Source organism: Hippoglossus stenolepis, chromosome 3 (assembly GCF_022539355.2).
Source record: "Hippoglossus stenolepis isolate QCI-W04-F060 chromosome 3, HSTE1.2, whole genome shotgun sequence".
In the NCBI taxonomy this organism is placed as follows: domain Eukaryota; kingdom Metazoa; phylum Chordata; class Actinopteri; order Pleuronectiformes; family Pleuronectidae; genus Hippoglossus; species Hippoglossus stenolepis.
The window spans coordinates 17,789,637-17,813,952 of record NC_061485.1 but is presented as its reverse complement, the minus strand read 5'-3'; the positions used below and the strand labels follow the sequence as shown (position 1 = coordinate 17,813,952).

Genomic DNA, 24,316 nt, shown 5'->3' with positions numbered 1-24,316 from the left:
ACTGATCTTCATCTAAGTCACAAGTTTATACAAAATGTGCCTAAGCTTAGAACACACAAACAATTCTAATCTTTCATGTCGTAACTCAACACACCCATTAAATTTCCCCAGTGGTGGTGGGAAAAGTGAACTGGATTGAAGTCGAGCCTAATTCGGCATCAATGACCTTAAACGAGAGAATCAGGAAGAATCTTTAAGCAGCTTGAACAGCTCTGAGCTCTGAGCTCAGTTCAGATCCACTCTTTGTTTGAAATCATTCTGTAGATATACATCAAGTGTTGTTGAGAGACGCTGACATTATCCTGTTAGATTCACCGAGGCATCAAAGCCCTTCAATGATGTCACCTTGGAATGGATGTGTGTGCAAACACTAGAATAAACTATATGTAATATTTAGTGACACCAAGTTATGATTGAAGAGATTTATGATTGAAGTTATTATGACTTGAAGCTCAGAATTTAGATGCAAGGCTCATTTTGATGTACAAATACATTTCAATTGATTAAAGACACAACAGATGCAGAAAATGTACAAAATTTATATAAAAGGAAATTTCAAGAGAATGTTCATGACACAGCAAGTTCATTTTTTTTCAAACACTGGGAAATTAACGATACCAAATATTACTCCTGCTCTTTCCACATTGGCAGTACAGAATGATTCTTAAAAATGAACTGATGATCAGATTGTGGATGATAGACCACTACTGAAATAACAGAGTTTACTAGACTAAAGAAAACTTATCATTGGTTGGTCAGAAGTAAAAAGAAACCCATTAAGTATCATAATACAAGCTGGTTTAGAGAAAATAAGACAAATCATTTCATCTTCAGAAGCTACGAATGACCATTTTGTTTAAATGTTTCTTTTGATTTAAAGGGCAACATGAGAGAGAGCAGATTTTTCCCCTGACAGTTTTTCAGTACTTTTTCTTTCATATTTTTCTCTTAAAACTTTCAGTTAATCTTCAGTAGCCAATTTCTCTATTGGAAAATATATGATCAGTTAATTGATTATAATTCATTTCACAACATCATCAACACTGAGGTTCTTCTAATGAATAAGAAGGATCGGCCATTTTACTAGTGCGACACCTGGGAAATATTAGTTCTCCAATAAAGGCAGTCTCATCTGCGGAACAGTGAAACACAAATCTTTAAAAAAATGTCATTCCTGATCTTAAATCCTAAACCTTATTATTTGTGCTCTTAATTTTGTTTCTTGACTCATACGACACTTGTGTTGTCAGTGACTATTAGCATCAAAAACATTTTTTCAGTGTGCAATAATATGGAATTAAGGACCACTCGACCATTTTAAACCTCATCTCTATGTACTTGTCTTAAAAATCATGTTTTATCGAGTGAAGACGTGACAAGAGCCTCCATGCGAGGAACAGAAATTTGTAGTGTAATAACTTAAAGCATATGAACACGTGACGGGAGCCCAAAGTATAGACTGTACATAAAGATAGACGACATGACAGCTCAAATGTGAAGACAAAGCGTCAAATCGAAAGATGGTTTCTGTCATTTTAAGTAGTTTTTAATGGTGGTTTGTTCAAATTTTCATTTTTCGGTAAGTTTGGTTTAAGTTAGTTCTTTGATGCTATGAAAACAGGGTGAGACCGACTTGCAATTTGTTTGCGAGCATGTATCGGCAGGACCTTAAAACCGTGGCTCCATCCCATGATTGCAACTACGCAGACCTGGCTACTAATGATGTCATCGGTGCACTATAGCAGCACTCGTATCTTGGATATTTTGGCCTCATTTCTGGATAGTGGGAGGAAGTGGATAGGTGTCGTCTATGGTCCAAAAGAGATGTGGGTAGAAAATTGGCTAAGTGGTCCTTGAATTCTCTATGGTTACAGGAAAAACACTTTATGTTTTAATGTGGATGTTCTAATATTTTACAGATTTTAAGGATTTGTACACATCTTGTCATGCCATGTCACTGCCAATGTGTGAACCAGTGACCACTGAAAACATCACAGCACCCAGTGTCTCTATTTCAGCTGAGGAGAGACGGCAGTCATGGCGAGGTGACATCAAAGTTCGTCATGGGCCATTTTCAGAGCGTGATCACAGAGATCTACAGAGCACCAGGGACAGAAAACCAATGATTCAAATACAGTCACTGCAGTAGGTCCACATAACTGAAGGGTGCAATAGGATGATAATGAGCTGAAAAGCTACCTGTCCTCTTGCTGCAGAGTTTGTCTTTAACATTTTCTGTCTCATGAGCGAAGAATTCAATGATTTCATCTTCATTCTGCTCAGCGATTGTTTCACACTGGAGAAATCAGTCACAATAAACAGTTAGCAGGGAAAAACTCACTGTATAAAGAAAACACACATGAGGGAATGATGCACACAAATATTGTACGATAAATTCAAGACCATCTAAGCCCAATGATGTAAAGCTAACACAGCAAACTGTGTCTAGCTAACTAAAAACTATACTCACTGCGAACTTTAAACTGGATGTAACTCTTGAATCCAGCGTGGCTTCTGAGAGGTCCATGGGCTCACCGCTCCGAGACTTGATCCTAATGTAGGACTTCCTGTTGGTTGAAGAATCCGTGTGCTCGCCGTAGTCCTCCATCCTCTCACACACGTTCTCCATCAGCTCCAGGAGGTTTCCCTCGGAGCGAGCTAGAGGGACCTAGTGGCAACAAAGGTGAAAACCTCTGAATGAAAGAGAAATGTCTGTCAACACAGTCAAACTACCACAAACAGGATATTTAGTGTTTCTTATTTTTGACATTTCCAAGTATATTTATGTCAGAGGTACCTTGTGAGCGGTATGACACTTTTAAAATGACCATCCTGAAATCATTTCAGTTATAGCCTCTCTCTTGGTTTGCATTAAATCAACATGTTTTGGTAATGTTTTATTTATCTTTGCAAATATGTCGGTGTTTCTTTCCCTAAAGCCTGTGTGCTGTAAAAGAGGTGAAAAGGTTTTCATCTGCTTGCTTTTGATCTATGGGTTTACATGTGATATGTTAAATTATTATTAACTGAGCTCTCTTGTCTTCCATAAAGGATCAGTCCGCTGACACAACTTGTCTGACTTTTATTTCTGTTAAAATGCTAGATTAAAAACCAAATCAGATCCTGTGCAAGACCAATTTGAATATGTCTTATAACTTCTATCTAAACACAAAATATCTATTGTCGACATTTCATTTAAAGTAAAATTGTACTTAAAATAACAAAATCTTATACTCTATTTACTTGAAGAAGTCTATTTATGTAATATCCCTTTCATGTTATATTGATCATGATTCAAAGTTTGTATTATAATATTTTATATTGTAAAATTAAGATGATTATAAAAGACAAAATAATGTTTTGTGGCAGATTGTGGACAAGACAAAACTCTTTGTTTGAGATGTAATATTATATATATAAGAAGCTATGTTCAGATAAATGTTGACCACTACACCAGTACTTCCACGTGGGATGAGAACCTGCATGTACATGACTGTGATGACAGCTACCACAACTGTAGAGCTGGGCAGCGTTTAAAGTTCCTCCACCACACACAATCATGAAAACTAAGTTACATTTCTGATACGACAACATTTTCTTTTTTCAACATCTCACCTACTAAGTATATTTTCTGACAAAACCTCCTTGTTTCATTAAATCACTCACGGTTCTCAAGTGCATAAGCTGAAAGTTGTGGGAGCACAAACAGCGATGCATCAGTGACTAAAGTAAGTTCAGTAAAACATTTAAACAGAATGTGAGTTCAAAAATTTTTGGAAAGCAATGTTATGTTAATATTCTTTGACAAATGTGGCAGACAATACACAAAAGGTATTGTGATATGACACAGAAGTTACAACTGGCAATCAACCATTTGTACTCACTGTGACCAAAGTACATCGGTTCATAATAAAAACCTAATTCTTTAATACTCTGCATTGACACACATGTGCAGTGTGTGTACAGCAGCAGTCTGCAGTGTGTTGGACACAGCGAGATCACAACATGGCTGTGCAGCTGCTCCCTCACCTCTCTGATGGACTGGCTGCCGTCCGGGTTGATCCTGAACGATCCGGTCTGGATCATCTTCTTTGGATCTACCTGTGAGATGGCCCACTCCATCTCATCCACCAGAGCCCGGCAGGCTGAGAGGACAGAGGAGGACACACCGGGTCAGGACGGATCTGTGTGTGTGCTCTTGTACAGCTATCTTTGTGAGGACCAGTTTGAGCGTACAACCAACAAAGTGAGGACTTTTTGGGAAAGTGAGGACATTTTAGCCGGTCCTCACTTTGTGACCCCACATTTAATGGATTGTTTGGGGGTTAAGACTTGGTTTTAGGGTTAGGGTTAGAATTAGATTTAGGTCAGGTTAAGGGTTAGGCATTTAGTTTGGATGGTTAGGGCTAGGCGCTAGGGAATGCATTATCCAAATGAGGGTCCTCACTAAGATAGAAGTACAAACATGCGTGTGTGTGTGTGTGTGTACTGATTCTCAGTGTGAGGTGCAGATAGACACACAAACCTCCACAGCGGATGTCCTGCCCCTGTCTGGCTGCTTGGCTGAGGCCCAGGAGGAGACACAGAAACACGGACGATGCGAGCAGGAGAGCCGCTTCCCTCATTTTGCACCTGGACACAGATTTGAGCATCACAAGGGGGACACATCACATCAACCCGGGTCTACCACAGCTTGCAGCCGCCACAGCAGCGTGTGTCTGTCCGCTGGCGTCTCTGTGGCCGGCGCTCTGTAAAGCTGCAGAACGAGCCGGTCACAGAAACTTCTCCATCATCTTACCTGCGTCTGACGCTGTTTCTGGAGACCACCAAGTTTTACACGACGTCACATCTCGCTCGCTGAAATGTGGTGACGTAGGCAACGGAGCCGCTGGACCGGAAGGAGTCGCGCTCGAGACGGCGCCCCCACATGGCCTGGAGAATTCTTCTGGCGGAAACGCGTAGAGGTTGAATTTAAGTTTAAATATTAAATATTAAAATTGTATTTTGTCTTAACTATTCCTCATACGCGGATGTATATTCACAAAAAAAGTATTGAATCAGAATTATTTTTTTATTATACTCACACCTCTTATTTATTCATGTATTTATCTTTTATTTATTTTCTACTTTTTAATCCTATGTTAGATATGTTCATTTGTATTGTCTTTTTCTGTTTATTTTCTGTCAATGATTCATCTGTATATTTGCAGATATCACCTGTATCATGTATGAATCTTTTTTTTTTACGGCCACATTAACCTCCTGAGGGATTACAGGCAATCAGAATTAATAACCACTGCTGAGTAAATTAAATAATCTTAAATAGTTATATATTTTAACCCCCCAGAGACAGTATAAGTAAAGAAGACATGACATTTAAAAGAAATCTCACTAACTAAACTAATATTTCAGATGTGGCAAACATATTCTAGTAACAGAGAAATATCAACATGAGGACTAAGTTATGAGGGAGAGGAGCAGGAGATAATCGACATTTGTTTTTCGTCTTTCTCACTAAAGACAAATCAGTAAAGATTTGGAAACGATGAAAAAAAAACATAATTAAAAGCAATTTTTTACTCAAACAAAACAGACATGGATACGCAAGAAAAATCAGAAAACCACCTTTTAATAAGCTCTCAATACAGGAGGTGTCACACTGTACAATGTCATCAAATCAGAAACAATATATTTAATCTAATTTACAATACAGTGCAGCAGTACGGTACCAGTTTTCTGTCTGGACATGGAATCAGACAATGGTCTCTGACGATCCCAATCTGTTCCAAAATGTAGGCAATATTCGTTACAAAACATGATGATCCATGATGAAGTGATCAATTACAAATATGGAATAACTGAGGTCATTACAATGTTTTAATTGACTCCACTGGAAGCAACTTTATAAATCAGTCAGAGGTCAAATGATGTTCACCTGATGAACTCCATTCCTCAACCAAATGCATGTGTCCTGCAGGGGGATGTTTATTGATCATTGCAAGTCCACCCAAATTCATTTACTAATAGCTTTTCTTAAAAATATATTATCATACAGCTTAAACATTTCAGCTTTTCTGCTCCAAATTACACCTTGGTCCATGACATTTGTCATTACATTTGTTTAAAACAATTTTTTTGCATCAGTGACACCAATATTTGTTTTTTGTTTGGTATGACATGTAAATTCAAATGCAAATGTATGAATATTCATTTGTAGCAATGTTGGATTTCAGTAGCACACGTTCCAATGGAATAAGTATCGCTTTTTTTCAAAGTTGTTCCATGTGCAGTATTTGGGAATTACTTGAATTAGTTTGTGTTTGTTTTGGACTGAGGCACAGTGGTGAACACAGGAGGCACTGTGTGGATGTCTGCACAGTAATTAGAAGACACACACGTTTAGTCCAATATTTGGTCAAGGAAAATATTTAGTTTTATCAACAACACAATCCATCAAACCTCTAAGGTTTTTATGACGGATCCTGTTGTCATTATTTTACATCACTTTTGTCTTCCTCTCGAGTGTCTTGTGTGTACAGTTTTTACTCTTTATATTTAGTTTAACACAGGGTAACACTGTTTGTGCAAAGTGCTATATTGACCCAGTAACTGAAGTGCACAAGAAGCGGCATTTCAACATTAACAGTTGTCAAACATGTTAATGTTTGTTAACTCCCCTCACACTCATTGTGCAACAGAGTCGAGCCGCACCCAGTCACACAGTGAGCATGACCCGTCCCTCTACTCGTGATACAACACCTCACATCACTTCTCTTATTTACCTTTCAACGTTACTCACCTGTTGCACCACAGTGCCAACTTTCTCCTCCATATCGAGTTCAGAAATTAAAATAGAAATTATTAAAAGTTCACTTTTGCATACAGCATAATTCTGCACAAATTTGGCTGCATCAAAAAGAAACATAAAAAAACAAGTCAAGCTTCTAATAATGCCCCAACATTCTCAAGTGAACATAATAAAACTACATACAAAACCAAGGAGCACTTTATAAAAATGATAAACTACACATAAATAAACAAAACAAACTGACCTAAGCTTATTTGAGAAGGAAATTGAAGAAACTAAATTTAAATAAGATAATATAAAATATTATAACTGCCAGCAACAAAGTGGGAGAAAATATCATTCAGAATCCTCTGAAAATTCTAAAAAGTCTTTAAAATTCAAAGATGAACATCTTCATTATGAGAATTTGAATAAAACATATCCAAATTACATTGTAAGACAGCGAGAGCGACATAAAACTAGCATTGTCTTACACAATAAAAAACATGGAAAAGTTTGACTGATCAGGTATATATATATATATACCTTCTCTATTTTGTAAGTTCATATTCAATATATTAATTATACGAATTTATTCATCTAATATTTGCATGTATTTACTAAAGATTGTAATTGAATATAAATTAGAATAAATGCAGCCGCTTGCTTGCCCCAAAAACGTTCATTATATAGCTTTGGTGTTGGACCTCTGTGTTGTCTTACGTTGGGGATGTGTCCAATGGAAAAATGTGAGATTTGATTTGTTACATCAGGTAAATAAAAAAAAAATTAAACATGTCTACTACTGGAGGTACTACTGGAGGTCCACGGCAGCCAGTTGTGTCTCCGAACTGTGGTAACTCTATGTTTTGGAATAGTTGATTAAATTCTGTGTGATTTCTAACTGGAAAGTGTTTTTTTCATCACTGTAGTGTTTAGTTGGCAACTGTCACAGTCTCATTGGCTTGTTAACGGATTTGGAGAAGCCAATGTTATGGAGCTTGAGGAGAGAGTTTGTAAAATCCAAACATGTGAAAGGCTTTTGAGTCACAGGAACCACATATTCTTTAGAGATGTCTCATTTTGGAGCTTTGATATTAAATCATTTGCACTTGTCGCTGAGACGTTTGTGATGGAACACACCTGTTACTGAAGTGAACAGGATTAGACATCTGTGGGCGCACAACAAGTGCACTTAAAAATATGTCAGGCACCGGGTGAGGATGGACTTCCACTGAGCGAGCTCCAGTGGTCCCACGCTTCAGTCAGGTTATCTGTCCGTTTTCTTCAGGCACCAGAATAAAAAACATCCACCCAGCCACATTGTGTCGTCCTATCTCTCACCCACAGAGTCAGAGTCCATTTCGTTCAGTAGGTAAAGGTCCGTGTGACGAGATAGTCCCATTTGAAACTGAAAGAGAGAAAAAAAGAGATGGAGTCATTACGAGTGAAATTGTTGTAAACATTTAGTCACATCATTTAATTCATGAGAACAATTATTTGAAAAACTATTTTGCCATTAAAACTGATTCTTGAGCTTAAATGAATGATTCAACATGTAAACTAATGAAAATAATTTAAAAAACAATGATTATTTCTTAAATAATTAAGAAAACCTCAAAACTACCTGCTAAGTACACACATTGTGCTTATTATAACCTGTGGAAATGTGGTGCTACTGCAGCTCATTTCAATCACTCGCTCTGTCTTCTTTAAAAGAGGAAAACATAATCAATATTGTGTTTTGATGAGGTAAATAAAAAAAGGATCCAATCGGTCCACAATTTGAATTTGATGAAATCATAATAATGAATTGATTATAGATTAATCAAAGGTGCTCACCTTGGGTCAAAATGCTACTTTCCTCATTTAATCCTGGAAAATCCTGGAAGAGAGCATTTGTACTACATGCTATGGACTACCATCTACACTGATTAAATAAAGGTAGAAATATGGAATTTTGACCCTTGACCCCTTGTAAATGTAAATATATATACATGGTTTACTTTTTAAGCAGTGTGTAGGGAACCCCTTAAAACCCAACACATCTTTTCTAGTTTACATTATTCTCACAGTTCAATTTAACAGTTCATGTTAATATTAAACTAACGTTAAGCTACTCTGTACTGTAGTTAGCAGGTTTTACAGTAAAGCAAGTTATCAGGTTGTGTAGTTTATTTATTACAATAACATGTCGTCAAAGAAATTGACACAAATCAGTAATTATGAAACATACAGATCACAAGTTTTTCTTTTGACAGCCAGAAAGAAGACGGCAACAATTGTCCATATATCCATTATTCCCCATTTATTTTGGACACAGTGTTTTTCATTCAATAGCAAAGAACAGACACTTACTCCTTCAATGCCAAGAGCAGAAATGAGTGAGACACAGTGTAGTGATGTTTACTACACTAATGTTTTCTCTGTAACAATTCAAATGTGTGTGTGCGGTCTGTGTTGTTTCCATTTTTCCTGTCAGAAAGGTATTAATGCATTTCTGCCACCTGCAGCTGCACCTGGACCAACGCACTAATGTGAACATTTCACAGGACAATAACTTCTGGAAAGAACCTGAGATTTTTACTATGATTACTGGGGCAAGACAAATGGCTCCAAGTCATCTCAGCTAGATTGGATTCATTTACTGTAACTGTATTAATTTGAACCCATACATTTGTCCTGTTACTGTGTGTTTGTGTATATATATATATATATATATATATATATATATATATATATATATATATATATATATATATATATATATATATATATATATATATATATACACACACACACACATACACACACCTCACTTGGATACGGCTCAGTCAGGTGCTTTAGTACAGCATATATCATCATTTTTTTAAATTTCTTTAACGAATTGGATACATTAGGTGGTAACACAGATAAAAACTAGAGTTTTTCTTCCCCCCATGTTATTCCAGAGAAACTCAGTATGTTGATAGGATCCTGGTACTAAAATAAAACAGCCACATTGGTCTGTCCAATGCCGACAGGAAAAACTAAACAACAATGTGAGGTTCTTCCCCACCTCTCTGACACCTGATAACTGCTGCCTCATAGGAAGATCAGGACATCATTTCCACATTAAACGGCTGCTGCTTAACTTTATCCGTGTTAGATGGACTGATACCCGGCTGTGATGGCAGAACATGTGATGTCTTCAGTCTGAGGGAGGAAGTGATGGCCCTTGGTGTATAACAGCTGGTATTAAAATATAATTAGAAATGTTCAAATGTTCTTAAACATGTTATTGTTTCCCTTGCGCTGGTTTATTAGATATGCCAACTTTTTGAGAAAAACAAGGCATATTTTAAACTTTATTTTGACCTGAAGTTCTGCTGCCCTGCAAACTTGTTAAAAATCAATGTTGAGAAAGGAGAACAAGCAAAGCAAATTCATTGCCTTAAAACCACGTTAGAAAAATCATTAGGAGATCTAAATAAATCAGTGGAGCAATGGAAACAAACTTAATTTATAGATTCAGTGCATCAGAATTACAATAAATATTGTCTACTTTGAAGTTGTCTACTTTCTGTCCTGAATGAATTTTATTCTGTCTTATTTTTATTCACAAAATGAGCAGTTTTCAGAGTCTAAGTTGAGACTCAGTCAAACTTGTCATTGTGGGTTATATAACAAGCCTTGGATTTCTTTGAACTTCTTTGTCAAGATAATTATAACAATTTTTACATTATTTTTAGACAAACATAAAAGTTGTTATTTCATTTCTCTTTACAGAGCAGGACAAATATGCTGCAGTGATTTCCTTTCAGGAATTTTAACTTTATAAATATAAAATGTATTTTATCCTGATGTTCTTCAAAGACATGTTGGATAAAAATGTGGTGGATGAAGTTGTTTATTTTCCTTTGGACACCTAAGCTCTGTTAGTAGAGGGAACGAAATAACTGCTGTTACTGTTAAAAACATGTCTTGATGATCAGTTTCCTACTAAATAAATTGAATTTTACTAATAAGCTCACGTCAGGGTGTTGACCAACCGGAGTTGCTGCCATCCTGATTATTTAGGCACTAAAAAGAGCCTCTGAGGACGAGGCTGTAGTCACATAAAGCTTCACTCATTTGAGGAGGCATATTTCATTCACAGACTTTGTATTGAACCAACTTCTGCATGATACTGAAACTTGTTACTTAAACTTCTCTGACATGTTAGACAGGAATCAGCTCACAGCATTAAACCCCTGAAATTAAGTGTTATGTTCTCTTTGAATTATTAGGCGTTTTTCAATTACTTCATGCAAAATCCAGTGAGTTAAACAACAAGCTACAAGGAGGCTTAGAGGGATGAGAAGGTAGTTGAATGATGTTGAGGTAGAGTGGCAATCGTAGCAGAAGCAGCAGCTCCTCCCCCTCCCACCAGGACACTGGCAGGTTCACACTATGTAAGAGGGCTCACACAGAGCTAGGTACTTGATGAAGCTAATATTAGTCAGAGACATTGTCATGGATGAGTCTGGAAAATATTACTTTAGGTAAATAGTTAGGTCTCTCTTACTTAACAGAAACAGAGCTGAAAATAACCCTAAGCTGATACTGTGTTTGTAACAGTATAAACTCAACAGCAAACATGATTTCTTTCAAACAGTGTGTATGATATGCTACATGTCTGATCAGATTTTGTTATATAAAAAAATATAGATACTTGAAAAATATTACTGCATTATTTTAACGTTTTTTTTTTTGAATGAAAAGTAAAAACTACATTTTATTATTGGCACTCCCCACAGACTGTATATAAAGATGGACGGTGAATCTCCACTCCCTCACACTATCCACAAATTAAGCCAAAACATCCCAGATTCGAACGCTGCCATCTGGCATCTAGGCAAACCTTCATGTTGTCCATCTTTGTATACAGTCTATGGTCCTTTCACAGGCAGCCGAACTTTAAGCTTGTTTTACAGATTTGCAGCAGTATGTCCCAGACATTGTGGCTCCTGTTTTAGTTCACATAAAGTAGGATGTGTTCGTGTTAGCTGGAGTCTTAAAATCACTGGATCATCCATATAAAACTCTGTCATCCAACTCACAACTGCTTAAGTATGTGACAACACAAACACTGTTGGCAAAGTATCCTCTCAGGGACAGTTTGGTAACACAAGTTGAGCTGCTATTTCTTCACATCCTAGGACATTATACTTTTGAAAAAGTTTGGAAGTTGTTATTTAAAGATACTGATAATTACAGCAATTTGAAATTGAGTTATACTGTTTGTTGTATAAACACTTTTCAGCAAAGTTAGCAACAGTTGTTGTCTTCGAGGATTGTAACAATTATTGATTTGTCAAAATATGCACATATATTCATTAGAGGTAAACTCAAGCATAAATTATTCACATCTAACATACTGCGCTGGTGTGGTATTAGTAAGTTTGATCCAATTTTCTAAAATGCAACAAACTTCCATACCCAGTCCAACACAGAAGCAAACACGTGACATTAGCAGAGAAGGTGCTTTCAAGATCCTATGTGATCTCGAGAAAGTCCTGGTTGTGTACAGGGCTCAGAGTCTCCAATAGGACAGAGGAATGCTGGTGGTTACTGTCCTGTCCAGCTCTAGGAGTCGTACTCTGACTGCTCCTCTATCAACAGAGCAGGTCGCTTTCTTACCCTGCTGCTAAAGTCCAGGCAGGAAACCCCCAAAGCAACCAGACAGTGCCAAACCTGCAGACAACGACAAAGGAGAGAAAGGTCACGAAACAGTAAGTCTGAAAACAAATGGAAGTCAATGTATGGCTGCACTAATAACTCACCAGGTAGCCTACGAAGCACAGATAGGCTACAGAGAGAAGAGAAGCGAGGACGTAGAGGAGCACGCTGTTCAGCGCTGTCACATAAACCACCACAAAGTACATGTTGATTGCACAAACCACCAGGATGACGATGCCCCCGGAAATCTTCCAGAACCTAAAGCAAACAGGCAGGCACTTATTCAGCCACTGAGAAATAATGGATTTTCTCAAAATAACAGGATCCTGAGAATGTCGTATGTATGTAATGTAATATGATGATTCATCAGAACTATTATTATCTTGCATCATCGTCTTTACTGTTACACTACTGAATAAATCTCTCGTTTGCGTAAAAACTAAAGGCCTGACTGTCAACAGAGTGTTTTGAATATATAGTCCAACTAAATTATCTGACAACATCTGTAAAGTTAAATAAGAGAGAAAGAATTTCACTCACATTCCATTTGCAAAGTCGTTCATTATGGATGTCAGACTGGTGAAAGTCAGAATTGGGATCAAAGCAAATGGAAGCTGTTGGATAAGAAAAAAGAGGTGAATATTTTACAGGATTATGCTCCACACAATAAAAGAAGGATAAGTATAAAAAAACTGGGCTATAGGTTGAGTAAGAGCAGGATAAAGAGCTTTTTACACATTCGATTTTGAGAGCTTGTTTCTGGACGCCTGGACCTGACCTGCATGCTTTGAAGCACGTTGAGAAAGTCATTCATGCCTGTCAGATGCTGAACGTCCTGGAAAATGGCTACCAGCAGAGTTGGCGTGATGGCAATGGAGCGGGTCAGGAGGACCCGTGCAAAACGGGACCATCGCAGGTTCAGGAAACCCTAAGAAAACCAGACAACACAAGGATAGGTATACACATCTAGATGTAATGTTTGTTTTTTACCCATTTCCATCTGCTTTAAAATGCCTGACTAGAATTAAATAAACAATAATGAAAGTAAAGCTACCAACAAACAGGCATTCCTACCTCCATGACAAACTGCCCAGAGTAAGTGCCTGTCATAGTGGAGCTCTGTCCAGCTGCCAGGATCCCTATGGCCCAGATGAAGAGAGCCGCAGGGCCAAAGACACAGCCCAGGACCACTCCCTGAACAAACATAAACAAAGAATTAGGTTTTCTCTTATGATTAAAGGTCCAGTGTGTAAGATATAGGTAAAAGGGATCTATTGGCAGAAATTGAATATAAAATAATCCTAGTGATGTTTTAACTAGTGTGTTTCATCTGAATTGTACAAATTGTTGGTTTCCTCACCCTAGAATTGGCCCTTTATATTTAAATACATTATATTTACATCTCGAGTGGGACCTCTCTATGGAGGCCTCCATGTTTTTTACAGTCGTCCAGACAGGACAAACTAAACACCTTTTGAGATTCTATAATAACTGAATTCTACCACAGGTTCTCTTTCATGTTTGGAAGGGGAGGGTGAGGTGCGGGGTATTCAGCTGCAACATGCAAGTTCACCACTAGATATCACTAAATTCCACACACTGAACCTTTAAGGTTTCAGTCACTATGCCCTGACATACCCCTTTGTAGATGTCCACCTCCAATGTGTTGTTGTTCGCTGGGAAGAGATCTGCGTGAGGACTGCCGGTAGCGTTGCACTGTTCACGCTACAACCAGGAAAAAAGAACATCCAATGAGCAACAAATTGATGTCAATGGCCCTGATCCCAAAACATTTACATCACTGTATTGCAGAATGACAGACACAAGCTTCAGCAGTGCTTAGTAAAGAGTAATTCATTTTAGTGTATACCCACCACTTGGATATTTGTCTTATCATAGAAGGCTTCAGCAAAGACCGCCACGACAAAGACGTTGATGAGAAAAGAGATGAACAGAGCGACCGTTGACTCGATGAAAAAATACTTGTTGGCTTCTTTTACATCCTTCTTGTTCTTGCGGTCAATCTCCCGAGACTGATATATGAGGGAATAAATAGGAAAACAGTTTATTTTTTAGCCAATTAAATTTATACTTTTTCTAAATGACATTTAATATTATTGTGACTTGTTGATTCCTTTAGGTTTAATTCATATCACAAGTGTTTCTAACCTTGACCAGCGCCGAGTGCAGGTAGATGTTGTGGGGCATGATGACGGCTCCTACAATTCCCACAGCCTGCTCCAGCTGCAAAGGCCCACAGCCGGCACAGTACGGTACAAACATCCCCTTCAGCAGCTGCACTTGGTCTGGCGCTGCCACAACATACTAAAGACAGGCAAAAAGTTAAATATGTCAGGGTGTAATGAACGTCTCTGTAAAAATGTGTGAGATGTGACTTCAATCACATTTCAAACGTAAGGGAACCATACCTCGTAACCAAAGCTAATAGCCATTACAGTGATAAGAAAGCCAAAAAAAGCCTCCAGTTTCCTCAGGCCTACGAAGAAATACAAACTGTGTCAACACTGAGATGCACAATATTTCAAGCACCGACTGGAAGCTAGTGGTTGTATATCTATAGGAGAAAAACACATACCATATTTGTCAAGAAAGAGGAAGACAAATGTGTCTGTGATGGTGATGAGGACTCCTCCCCACAGTGGGATCCTGGAGGAGAAAAATAGCAAATTGCATTTTTCTTCAGTATTTTCAGTATCAGTATCATCATTAATGGGGAAAAAATGGGAAATTATTTGCAACCACTTCAAGGATAAGTACGAAAAAAAAGATGTTACCTGCCCACAGAGAGGAGGTTGAGAGCGATGGCACAGCCGATGACCTCCTGCATGTCTGAGCCAATAATGGCCAATTCGACCATCAACCAAAGGAGGATCCGAGGAACCTGAAAAAGCAAATTATTTAAGATATAATCAGAATTTAGCAAATAAAATTAGTTATTCAACATTAGGGTACCTCTCTAGTTCACAGAGGTAGTAATTCAACAATATCTAAGAGTATGAAATCAATAATGCAGCACTCATGTTGACAAATACAAATATAACCTCTGGCAAAATAAAAGTGTATGTATACACAGAAGGTAAATGTGTGAAGCTCACTGTAGGATACTGGCGGTTGCAGACTTCAGCCAGGTGCATCCCTGTTACGACCCCGAGGCGTGCAGCTAACCTCTGCAGCAGCAGCCCGATAATGGTGGCTAACAGGAGCACCCATAGAAGCTGAGAAAGACAAAATCAGAACAAAATGCTTCAACTTCTTATAGATTAAAATGAAAGATGCCTGTGGGTAACATTTTCTTTTTTTCCTTTTTCAGAAAATAAGCTGATGGCATTGATAATGATGGCAATGATGCTTTTGTTCAGATAACAAAAATAGAAAGAAAGAAAAATTTGAAAACAAGCAAATCATTTGCCTTCATTATAGTTCAAACTTATGGTTGTAGATTTTCTGTCTTTTACAATCCATAACTATGACCAGCAATGTAAACTACTGAGCCATGGCAGCAGTCTTCTTTTGATTTCTCACCTTGAAGCCGGCTTTAGCTCCAGACTGCAGGTCAGACTCAATGTTCCCTGGATCCAAGTAAGCGATACTCATCAAAAACCCTGGTCCAGTGAAGGCCCAGAGTTTACGGAAACTGAAGATCTGGACGAAAGACAACACAATTGTATTTTTCTAACTGATGTTGCAATTTGAACAATATAATTTAATAGATCCAAGTCCATATTTTACCTAAAATCTAACCAATTCTTATTTCTCCAACAGGAGCAAAGAGGTTAATTTTGCTGCTTATAAAACATGAAACAGTCATTGTCAGTACCTGGTTGGCGCTCTCAGGAATTGGCACCTTGTCTTCAAAGTATGTCGTGAAGGGCTCTTCCTGGGCCACAGGTGAGGCAGGAGGAGAGATGGAGCTGTACTGGTTCGTCTCGTTTCCATCATCCTGAGGGGAGTCCTCTAACAAAACCACAGAATAAAAAACAAATTGCAGTTTGTGATAAGATAAAAAAACATTCCATCTCCCAAATCCATCTCACTATTTGAGGTTCTTTTAGAGAAAATCGCTCAGAGTGCAGAGCTCATCTGTAGTTTTGAACCTTATTATCACATACCAGCCTAACTGGTACTATTAAAACTCAAAGCTGAAAATTACTCACCGTTTATTTAATGTTTAATGCATTCAGTATCATTTAAGCAGCAAAAACACAACGTGGGCCATGGCTACGATGGATTTGTTTTTACATATATTAACTTCTAAAGAGAGAAATACAGCAGATCTGCACAGAACTGCTCTGCTAAAAAGATTAAATCCAGACATTTCAATCTTTTTTTGAAAAGCACAAAACACAGCTTTGATCAATCTCCACTCAGGAAAATGCTTGAGCCAGAGTATGTGAGACTCATCTGGGGTCCAGGAGGTTTATTAAACAGACTACATACACTTTAAAATTAAGAGATTTGTTAAAGTTGAATGACCATATGAAATATCTAATCAATGATAAGCTAAAATCACTTTATACATTAATTTCAAAAATTCTACCAAAGTGATTTAGAGTATGACTTTAAATTACATGTGTTTAGTTGTTCAGTAATAACATGTAATTAGGACATTATTCTTAACCTCAATGACCGAGAAAACAATGAAGGGAAACATCAGTGAATATAAACAAAACTAAAACCTCACGTGGAATCCAATCTGTAATTACTGTTTAACATCGTTGACTAAATAATTACTATGAGTCCTTAAGCTGTAGACGTCCTGTACAACTCACTGAGTTTGGACCTTTCCTTCCTTTCTCGCGCCATCTGCAGCTCACTGCTGGTTCCAAAGTCCACTGCTCTCTAATAGTGTCCCTGCTTTGATATGAATCAGCCTTTATCGTGCTTTTTTCTCTCAATAGATGTCACAACATTCTGACATCATGTCTCTACAAATGACCTGCCAGGAGAGAGAAGTGATGACAGCTTGGGATTGTCCAAAATAACACAACCCCTGGAGAAAAAAAAATCTCCGGCCTGCCCTTTACCCTATAACAAATCCCACAGCATCACATGAGCAGCAATAAAGGTCATACCTATGAGAATTAACAGCATTCAAGCTTTTAAACAATAACACAGTTTGTAATCCAAACTAAATATTCAAGCATCAGGAATAAATAAAATAGATCTCCCTTTATTTAGAGTTTTAAAAAGTTAAACAGTAATGCTGTTAGTTAAAATGTACTGTAAAGTATTGTTATAAGCATGCACACTGATGCCTGGCCAGAGTTTAATGATAGACAGCACAGCAGGTGTGTTTATAAGGCGATGGTCATGTTTCTGTTATCTGAGGCAGTTACCTTCGAGGATGTCTCCATCCTGCTCGGCCTTCATCTGGCTGAGGGATCCCTGGGAAATTGAGGGATGGATATCAGTCCCCCTGCAAAAAGACAACAGTGGTTACACAACCTGAATGAGCCTGAAGCACATGACTGTTCAGGAGTAAATAGTAATTATCATGCTACCTTAGTGATGCTTTAGTCTCTAAAACTAACAGCTATTAATCTGACAACCACACCAAGAGTGAGCTACTTCAATGATGGTGCATTATTTTGTTCTCCTTTTCCGTTATATTAAAAATAACATAAAATCACATGTCATAAAAATGAATGAGCAACATCAACAACAAGAATGCTGACTGAGAACAGGAAACAGAGTTTCACTTCCACTACTCCCACCATTTTTACAACACTCCTCACAAACTCTACTTAACAGTTTTTTCTTAACAAAGAAAAGTTCAGTTTCACAGAGAGGACACCATGTTCTCTGAGGCGGTATGAGGCTCGTCTGAAGTACGACTCTGTTGTCATGTGACGCCTAAGACGGGTGGAGGCAGCAGACAGAGCAGCCCTCCCCGACAGTCAAGGTCACAATGCCACGTCATGTGCTCAGAGATAAAACCACTATCAATGTGACCGGTTGTTTGAAAGTTTTCTCAATAGCAGCAATTGATTAAAAATCAATGGACCTTGATGAATAGATTTGTTACCAAAAAAATTTGTCGTTTCTTATTTTACCACAGAAAAATAATGTCAAAATAAATTTCCACCGGACATGAGGTTTACTGCTTGGGAGAACGGCCTTTCCTAATGAGACCATCAAAATAAAAGTACTTTCTTGTTTTTTCAATCCTAGGTTAGACACATTGTTGCTCCAATTATTTCTCCTTTAAAAAAAACTAAAGACCAAAAGTATCTAAATGAGAAACAATTCTAAAACTTAATTCATAGGGCAGATTTAGCAGTAAATTTGATTTTTAGCATGTTGACGGCCTTATTAAATTGCTGGATCAGGTATTTTGGCTGCAGGACCCTTGAGTTTTCTGCATCTGTATGTGGCCGCAGCAGTCATGCTCAGTTATGCTGCTTTCAGATATATACAATAAATGCACCGCAATACCAGACATGTTCCTGAAGTTTTCCTGAGGGGCTGTATGTGAAAACGCAAGTCAGTTGCTCCGGACATCTTCTGGAACTTTTCTGCCAGCTTTCTCAGTTAAAAATGTCAGAGGTAGCCCATGTTAGAGTACAGCAGAAAAATCTCTGGAAAATGAAGCGAGTTGATGGCGTTTGTAACACTGATGAAGAAAGTTGTCATATATGTAGAAAAGGCTGATGAAGATGTCAACTTGGTAAAGACTATGAGATTCGAGAGCTTTTGACGATAACGCCCGACGCTAGTGTCGATGTGCTTTAAACAAAAGAAATATGTTTTCTGCAGCAGAATGTATATGTCATGTCCTGCACTACACCTTGCCTGAATTTTGGGGATATTTTCCTGTTGTTGTGAACACATCTGTCCAGCACAATCCCCAGCTGTGTTGTTCATATGTGAAAGACAAACTCCGGAAAATGCCCAGACCCAATTTAGCGAAAATGTTGATGTCTGAAAAATGCATTATTATATAATTCTAAGAAGCAGGCATGACATAACAATAATAATAACAGTATCACACTTTTCGGGTGATTTGATGTTGCTGATCGAGTCATGTGACCCAAGTCTGATCATATTCTCAAAGTATATGTTTGCCTGATTGGAGCTAGAAGGCAGATTTCAGTGTGCAGATATTTTTGATTTTCAGTTCACTGCCTTTGTCTTAGAATTTGGTTGAAGCGGTCTACATGCATTATGCTGCTTTCTTTTTTCACACAAAACTAAACACATCAGTCAAGTGCCTTTTCATTAACCTAATGTAGCATTACTCCAATAAGACAAAGCAAATGTATCAACACAAGACAAATTCTTTGGCCTTATTTGTACTCATCCACTTGTTCTTATCTGTCACATTAGGATCAATGTAAAACATACTGAATGTTTTATATTGGTCCTGGTGTGACCTTGAGTCCAGTCCTGGATTGTGCAACTGTCTTTTAATGTGTCAGCAGCACTAATCCTTTCGAATTCCATGGGCACCCACATGTTTGTGACTGAAAAAGTCTGTAGCAAAGAGGTTGATCATTTTGAATCAATAATGTTCTTATAACAGCAGCTATATGATGTTCTTTTAAAAAAACACCAACTTATGGGATCAATTACATGATTCATTTTGATGTTACCAAACTTTTGCTGGTCAAGGTTGTGGATCTAAATTTAAAAGTAAACCAACTAAAGACATGTCATAGTCATCCATCTAACTTCTCCCAAAGAACCTTGGCCTCAAACAACACCATAGAGGCCTAATCTGCACAGAACAGATTTTACAATCACTACTGTGCATCTACGACAACTCCCAAACTGACATATGATCACTGATGTTACACCCCATCGAATTATTACAGGCTTTTATTCTCCATGGGAAAGAAATATCAAAACGAAGCAATGCCAAACAGAAGAAAAATCATAGCAATTTTATATTTAATCTTCTTATTAACCTCAGCTGCAGTTTCTAACGTCACTTTTGACATAACTCACACCAACACAGCTCTAGTTCAACCCAACGGACAATCAGCTGTCATGAGGGTAAAACAATGAGTTGTCGCTGATGCCACCAACCAAGAAATCTAATGATCAGGCACTTGGCTCTTGGCCCATTGAAAGCACGGCCACACCTCACTAGCAGCAGACTAATGAATTCACGTTTACCTTGTGTTCATGAGCTTTCTGAGATTCATAGCAAATGTTTATGGAACAGCAACTTTTCCTTCATAATGGGACTGACTAAAGGTGTCAAATACATATTTATTACATCAGTCCCTCTGTTTACAACTGACTTCATGTTTAGTCGAGCTGTGCCTGTGACTAGAGACAGCCATTACAAAGTTAACAAGTCACAAATACTCAAAGTGGTTATAGAGAGGTGGTTATAAATGAATACATATTATCCAATTAGGCATGTAGATATTTTACATTACAGTATGCACCAAACATCACTGTGTAAACTTAATTCTCTTGCATCACATATACTGATTTCATTACTTAACATAGGCAGTGAGCAAATTTTGACTTGAACTAGGGACTACGAGACACAGGAGAAGTTTGTATTTATGTAGCAATACTACCCTTGCTGAGTGGGAGTTCCCCACACAGTATCACTTAATTATAAGATGCATGAAGTAAGAAAAGAACAGTAAGAACAACATGTCTTTCAAACTGCGATAACAGTTTGTTATCAGTCGGGCTGCTCTTAGCATTTTTTTTTATTGATCAATTTGCAAATTAATTTCTCCACTATCTCCACTCCACTACTAGTTACTCTATGAACTGATTAAAGCTGTCCAAAACAAAGCTGTCCAATGATAAACAGCAAATCCCCACATCTAAGAAGCCATAACCAGAGAATACTTAAAAAAGAAAACGTACAAATTAATAGATTAATAAAATATCTGTTGATAACACAGTCACAAGTGTTCAGACACTCAAAGCAGCCTTTTCTTGTCCTAGCACTTTGGAAGGAGATAATCATTTTTCAGAAACCCTTGTTCTGCTTTTGCTTTAAGAAATTGAGTGATCTCAGTATGGAAGAATATTGTCACACCTACGAGTCTGATGTTTGCCTTTTCTACCAGTCACTGTGAAACATGACATCATTTCTCGTGATCTAGCTCATTACAGTGAAGAGACTACGAAAGTGGCTGGTACACTGTCAAGAAACTTTTAACCCCAAGTTCACTTGACAACATGTTGTGTCTGTGATATTGTCCGACTCCACTGTGTATAAGGTGAGCTTCGACACCTATATAATGATGACGTAACAATCTAACTAGAACATTTCCAGGTGATTGGAGAGATGTGTAAGAGTTGAAGAAGGTGAGGCAAACCCTGGATTGGCATTCACACTGATAAGGAAACAGGAAAACAATAATCCTGTTAATAATCCAAACTTAATTCATTCATTATTTTAGGGATGTCTGGATGAACATCTGTCTTAGAGCTTTAACACAACATCTTGCTCTCGGGTTCCAGTCCAACACACCGCTGTATTGTGTGAATACAGTCTGAGAGCAGCACAGCCCCTGCTACACGTCCCTCTGGTGATAGTGAAAGAGTCAGTGTAATTGATAAAGTCTCAGAGTGAGTGGTCGTTATGATCTGATCAGACTTCAGATTAGAAAACAGAGGCTTGACCTCTCGTCCTGGTCACTTGTCCACTGGGTACAGCTGAGCTAGAAAGACACCAGAGCCCACGCGCACATTAACCATGTAAGTTAAACATGAATGAACCAGAGCCGCTGGTACCATCACCTTCAAAAAATAAAATAACCTTAACGTTATCACTGTGAGTTCCCATCAAGCTAACCAGTTCCCATGCCATGTTAGCTGTGTGTGTGTGTCTGCCGCCGCCGCCGCCGCCGCCCTCATTAAAGTGTGAAAACGCTCCTACCTTGGTTTACGTTATTGGAGAGTTTGGTAACACGCTGAGTTTTCACGGTTCCAGCTGCTTCTAAACTGGAAACACGCGTGTGAACCCGGAGTTAGCTCAGGAAGTAGCACGTTAGCGACGCTAAATTCTGACAAAGTCGTATGTGTGCGAGCAACATCCTCTGCGCACGCGCACTGGTCCTGCGCTCTTCTGATTGGGCAAGAGTTAGTATGAGTCTTTATTCCGCTGAGGAGGTTTGTCAGGCGCACAGGGCACAAAGCCTGTCAGGCTAAACCCAGGGAGAATACTCTGTGTGATGGGGATAACCTGTGAAACTGTAAAACTCAGTAAAATGTATTTTAAAGAATAAACACGTATACAAATACTCAGTACAGAAAAATGGTATTGTGAAGTTTTTCTAAAAGCTTTCATCGCTGTGAATTTTTATTTCTGTCTTTTAATTTTATTTATATATTCATTTATTTAGATTTTGAATACATTTTACGGCTGTTTGATCCTTTTGTGGGGCACTTTGAACAATTCCATCACTGGAAAATGTATCTTATTTTATTTGCTCATATATGTTTTGTATGTAAAATTCTTTATTTTGAAATAAACTAATAAAACATTGATTAGAATTGTTGTTGAGTGTAAAAGCATGAAATGTAAAGTTGAGCATCTCAAGTACATAAACACAGTACCTGAGTAGATGTAACTGCACTTATTCGGTTATTTAAGTTTTTATTCATACCAGGACCATGTTAACTATGTTTCCTTTAAAGGTTCAGTGTGTAAGATTTAGTTGAAAGGGATCTATTTGCAGTAATTGAATACAAAGTAATCCTACTGATGTTTTCACTACTGTGTAATTATCTAATAGTATGAATTGTTTTGTTTTTATTAGTTAATACTATATTTATTTAATGAGCACATTATCAAAACAATGTAAACTCATACTTATATTTTGAAAAGAACAATACAAACTAGGGCTACAAAGCAGCACTGAGCGGCCTGAGCACTTGCGAACTGGGGACCTGATGCAGTCGCCAGGGACACCGGACCACGCCCCAAAAATTGTGCATTACGGGTTAGGGTTAGGGTTTACATGCCATCAAGTGCAGTCCACACAGTAAAAATATAATGTAAATCAATTAAAGTTGTAAAACGAGGCTTACCTCCTTTTGGCAGTGGGTGGTGCTATCACTGTCCCTACATACAGACTAATAGATCTGTTCAGGTCAAAAACACTCTTGTTTCTGTTCAGATCGTATAAATCTTTCACCTTTGTAGAAGTGTAGAATGGATGAGAGCAAAGTAAGGGGCTTTTTTGGGGAGGGCACTATTGAGCCATATTTCCATGCCCATTCAAATTAATCCAGAATACATACAAAGTTTCATGAGTTTTTGAGCATGTGTAGGCCTTCAACACGCCCCCGAAGAAAATAATAATAAGAAAAATCCTTTGCACGTTCGGTGCTCAGGCCCTAATAAATACTTGAGCAAAGTATAATTTACTGACATCTCCAAGTCTTGTTTATTGGACGTATTCTTTCAGCATTATTGCGTACGTCACATATCACAGCGAGTAGCTAACCAAGCTATAAAAGACTGTAAAAACTGATAATAACCTGATCACCACATTTAGTCATCACAATACACACTGGGCTAGGAAGTGGCAGTGTGTCAGAGCTCTCTGCCTGGACCAGGTCTGGATAACAGGCAGTAAAAGGTCCCATAAGGATTCCTGGTTTGCAGGCGAACTGGGTTTGACTCCCGGCATGGGAACGCACCTATCACATAAGATCAAAATGCATCTTTTATTATTTTGCTGGTTACTAATAACAATAAATATAAAATACATATTTCATGTACCGAGGAAAACTAAGGAGTATTAATGATTGTTATTATTATGTTGAGACTGGTTGATGTGGAGCCAATGCTGTGACTTTCTGATTACTTTGTATAGGTAAATT

The 24,316-nt window shown here is 37.9% G+C and overlaps 2 protein-coding genes across 3 annotated transcripts; both read right to left on the bottom strand.

The window, feature by feature from the left end:
• Window positions 1-519: 519 nt before the first annotated feature.
• cnpy2 (canopy FGF signaling regulator 2) lies at window positions 520-4,921 on the bottom strand. Its single transcript, XM_035152777.1, has 6 exons — window positions 4,799-4,921; window positions 4,526-4,632; window positions 4,030-4,145; window positions 2,471-2,668; window positions 2,200-2,296; window positions 520-2,095 (listed from the first exon to the last, which is right to left on the bottom strand). The coding sequence occupies exons 2-6, from the start codon at window positions 4,623-4,625 to the stop codon at window positions 2,052-2,054; spliced, it is 555 nt and encodes a 184-aa protein (XP_035008668.1). The 5' UTR covers window positions 4,626-4,632; window positions 4,799-4,921; the 3' UTR covers window positions 520-2,051.
• A 687-nt stretch (window positions 4,922-5,608) lies between these two features.
• On the bottom strand, window positions 5,609-22,550 carry LOC118105348 (natural resistance-associated macrophage protein 2). Of its 2 annotated transcripts, XM_035153015.2 has the most exons (18): window positions 22,365-22,550; window positions 17,845-17,924; window positions 17,278-17,444; window positions 16,326-16,462; window positions 16,031-16,150; window positions 15,604-15,723; window positions 15,283-15,389; window positions 15,084-15,154; window positions 14,917-14,984; window positions 14,657-14,812; window positions 14,362-14,520; window positions 14,126-14,212; window positions 13,562-13,681; window positions 13,266-13,415; window positions 13,028-13,101; window positions 12,592-12,745; window positions 12,449-12,502; window positions 5,609-8,198 (listed from the first exon to the last, which is right to left on the bottom strand). In XM_035153015.2, the coding sequence occupies exons 3-18, from the start codon at window positions 17,309-17,311 to the stop codon at window positions 8,121-8,123; spliced, it is 1,689 nt and encodes a 562-aa protein (XP_035008906.1). In that variant the 5' UTR covers window positions 17,312-17,444; window positions 17,845-17,924; window positions 22,365-22,550; the 3' UTR covers window positions 5,609-8,120. The 2 variants fall into 2 exon arrangements, with proteins under 2 accessions (XP_035008906.1, XP_035008905.1); XM_035153014.2 differs by lacking the exon at window positions 17,278-17,444.
• Window positions 22,551-24,316: the final 1,766 nt, after the last annotated feature.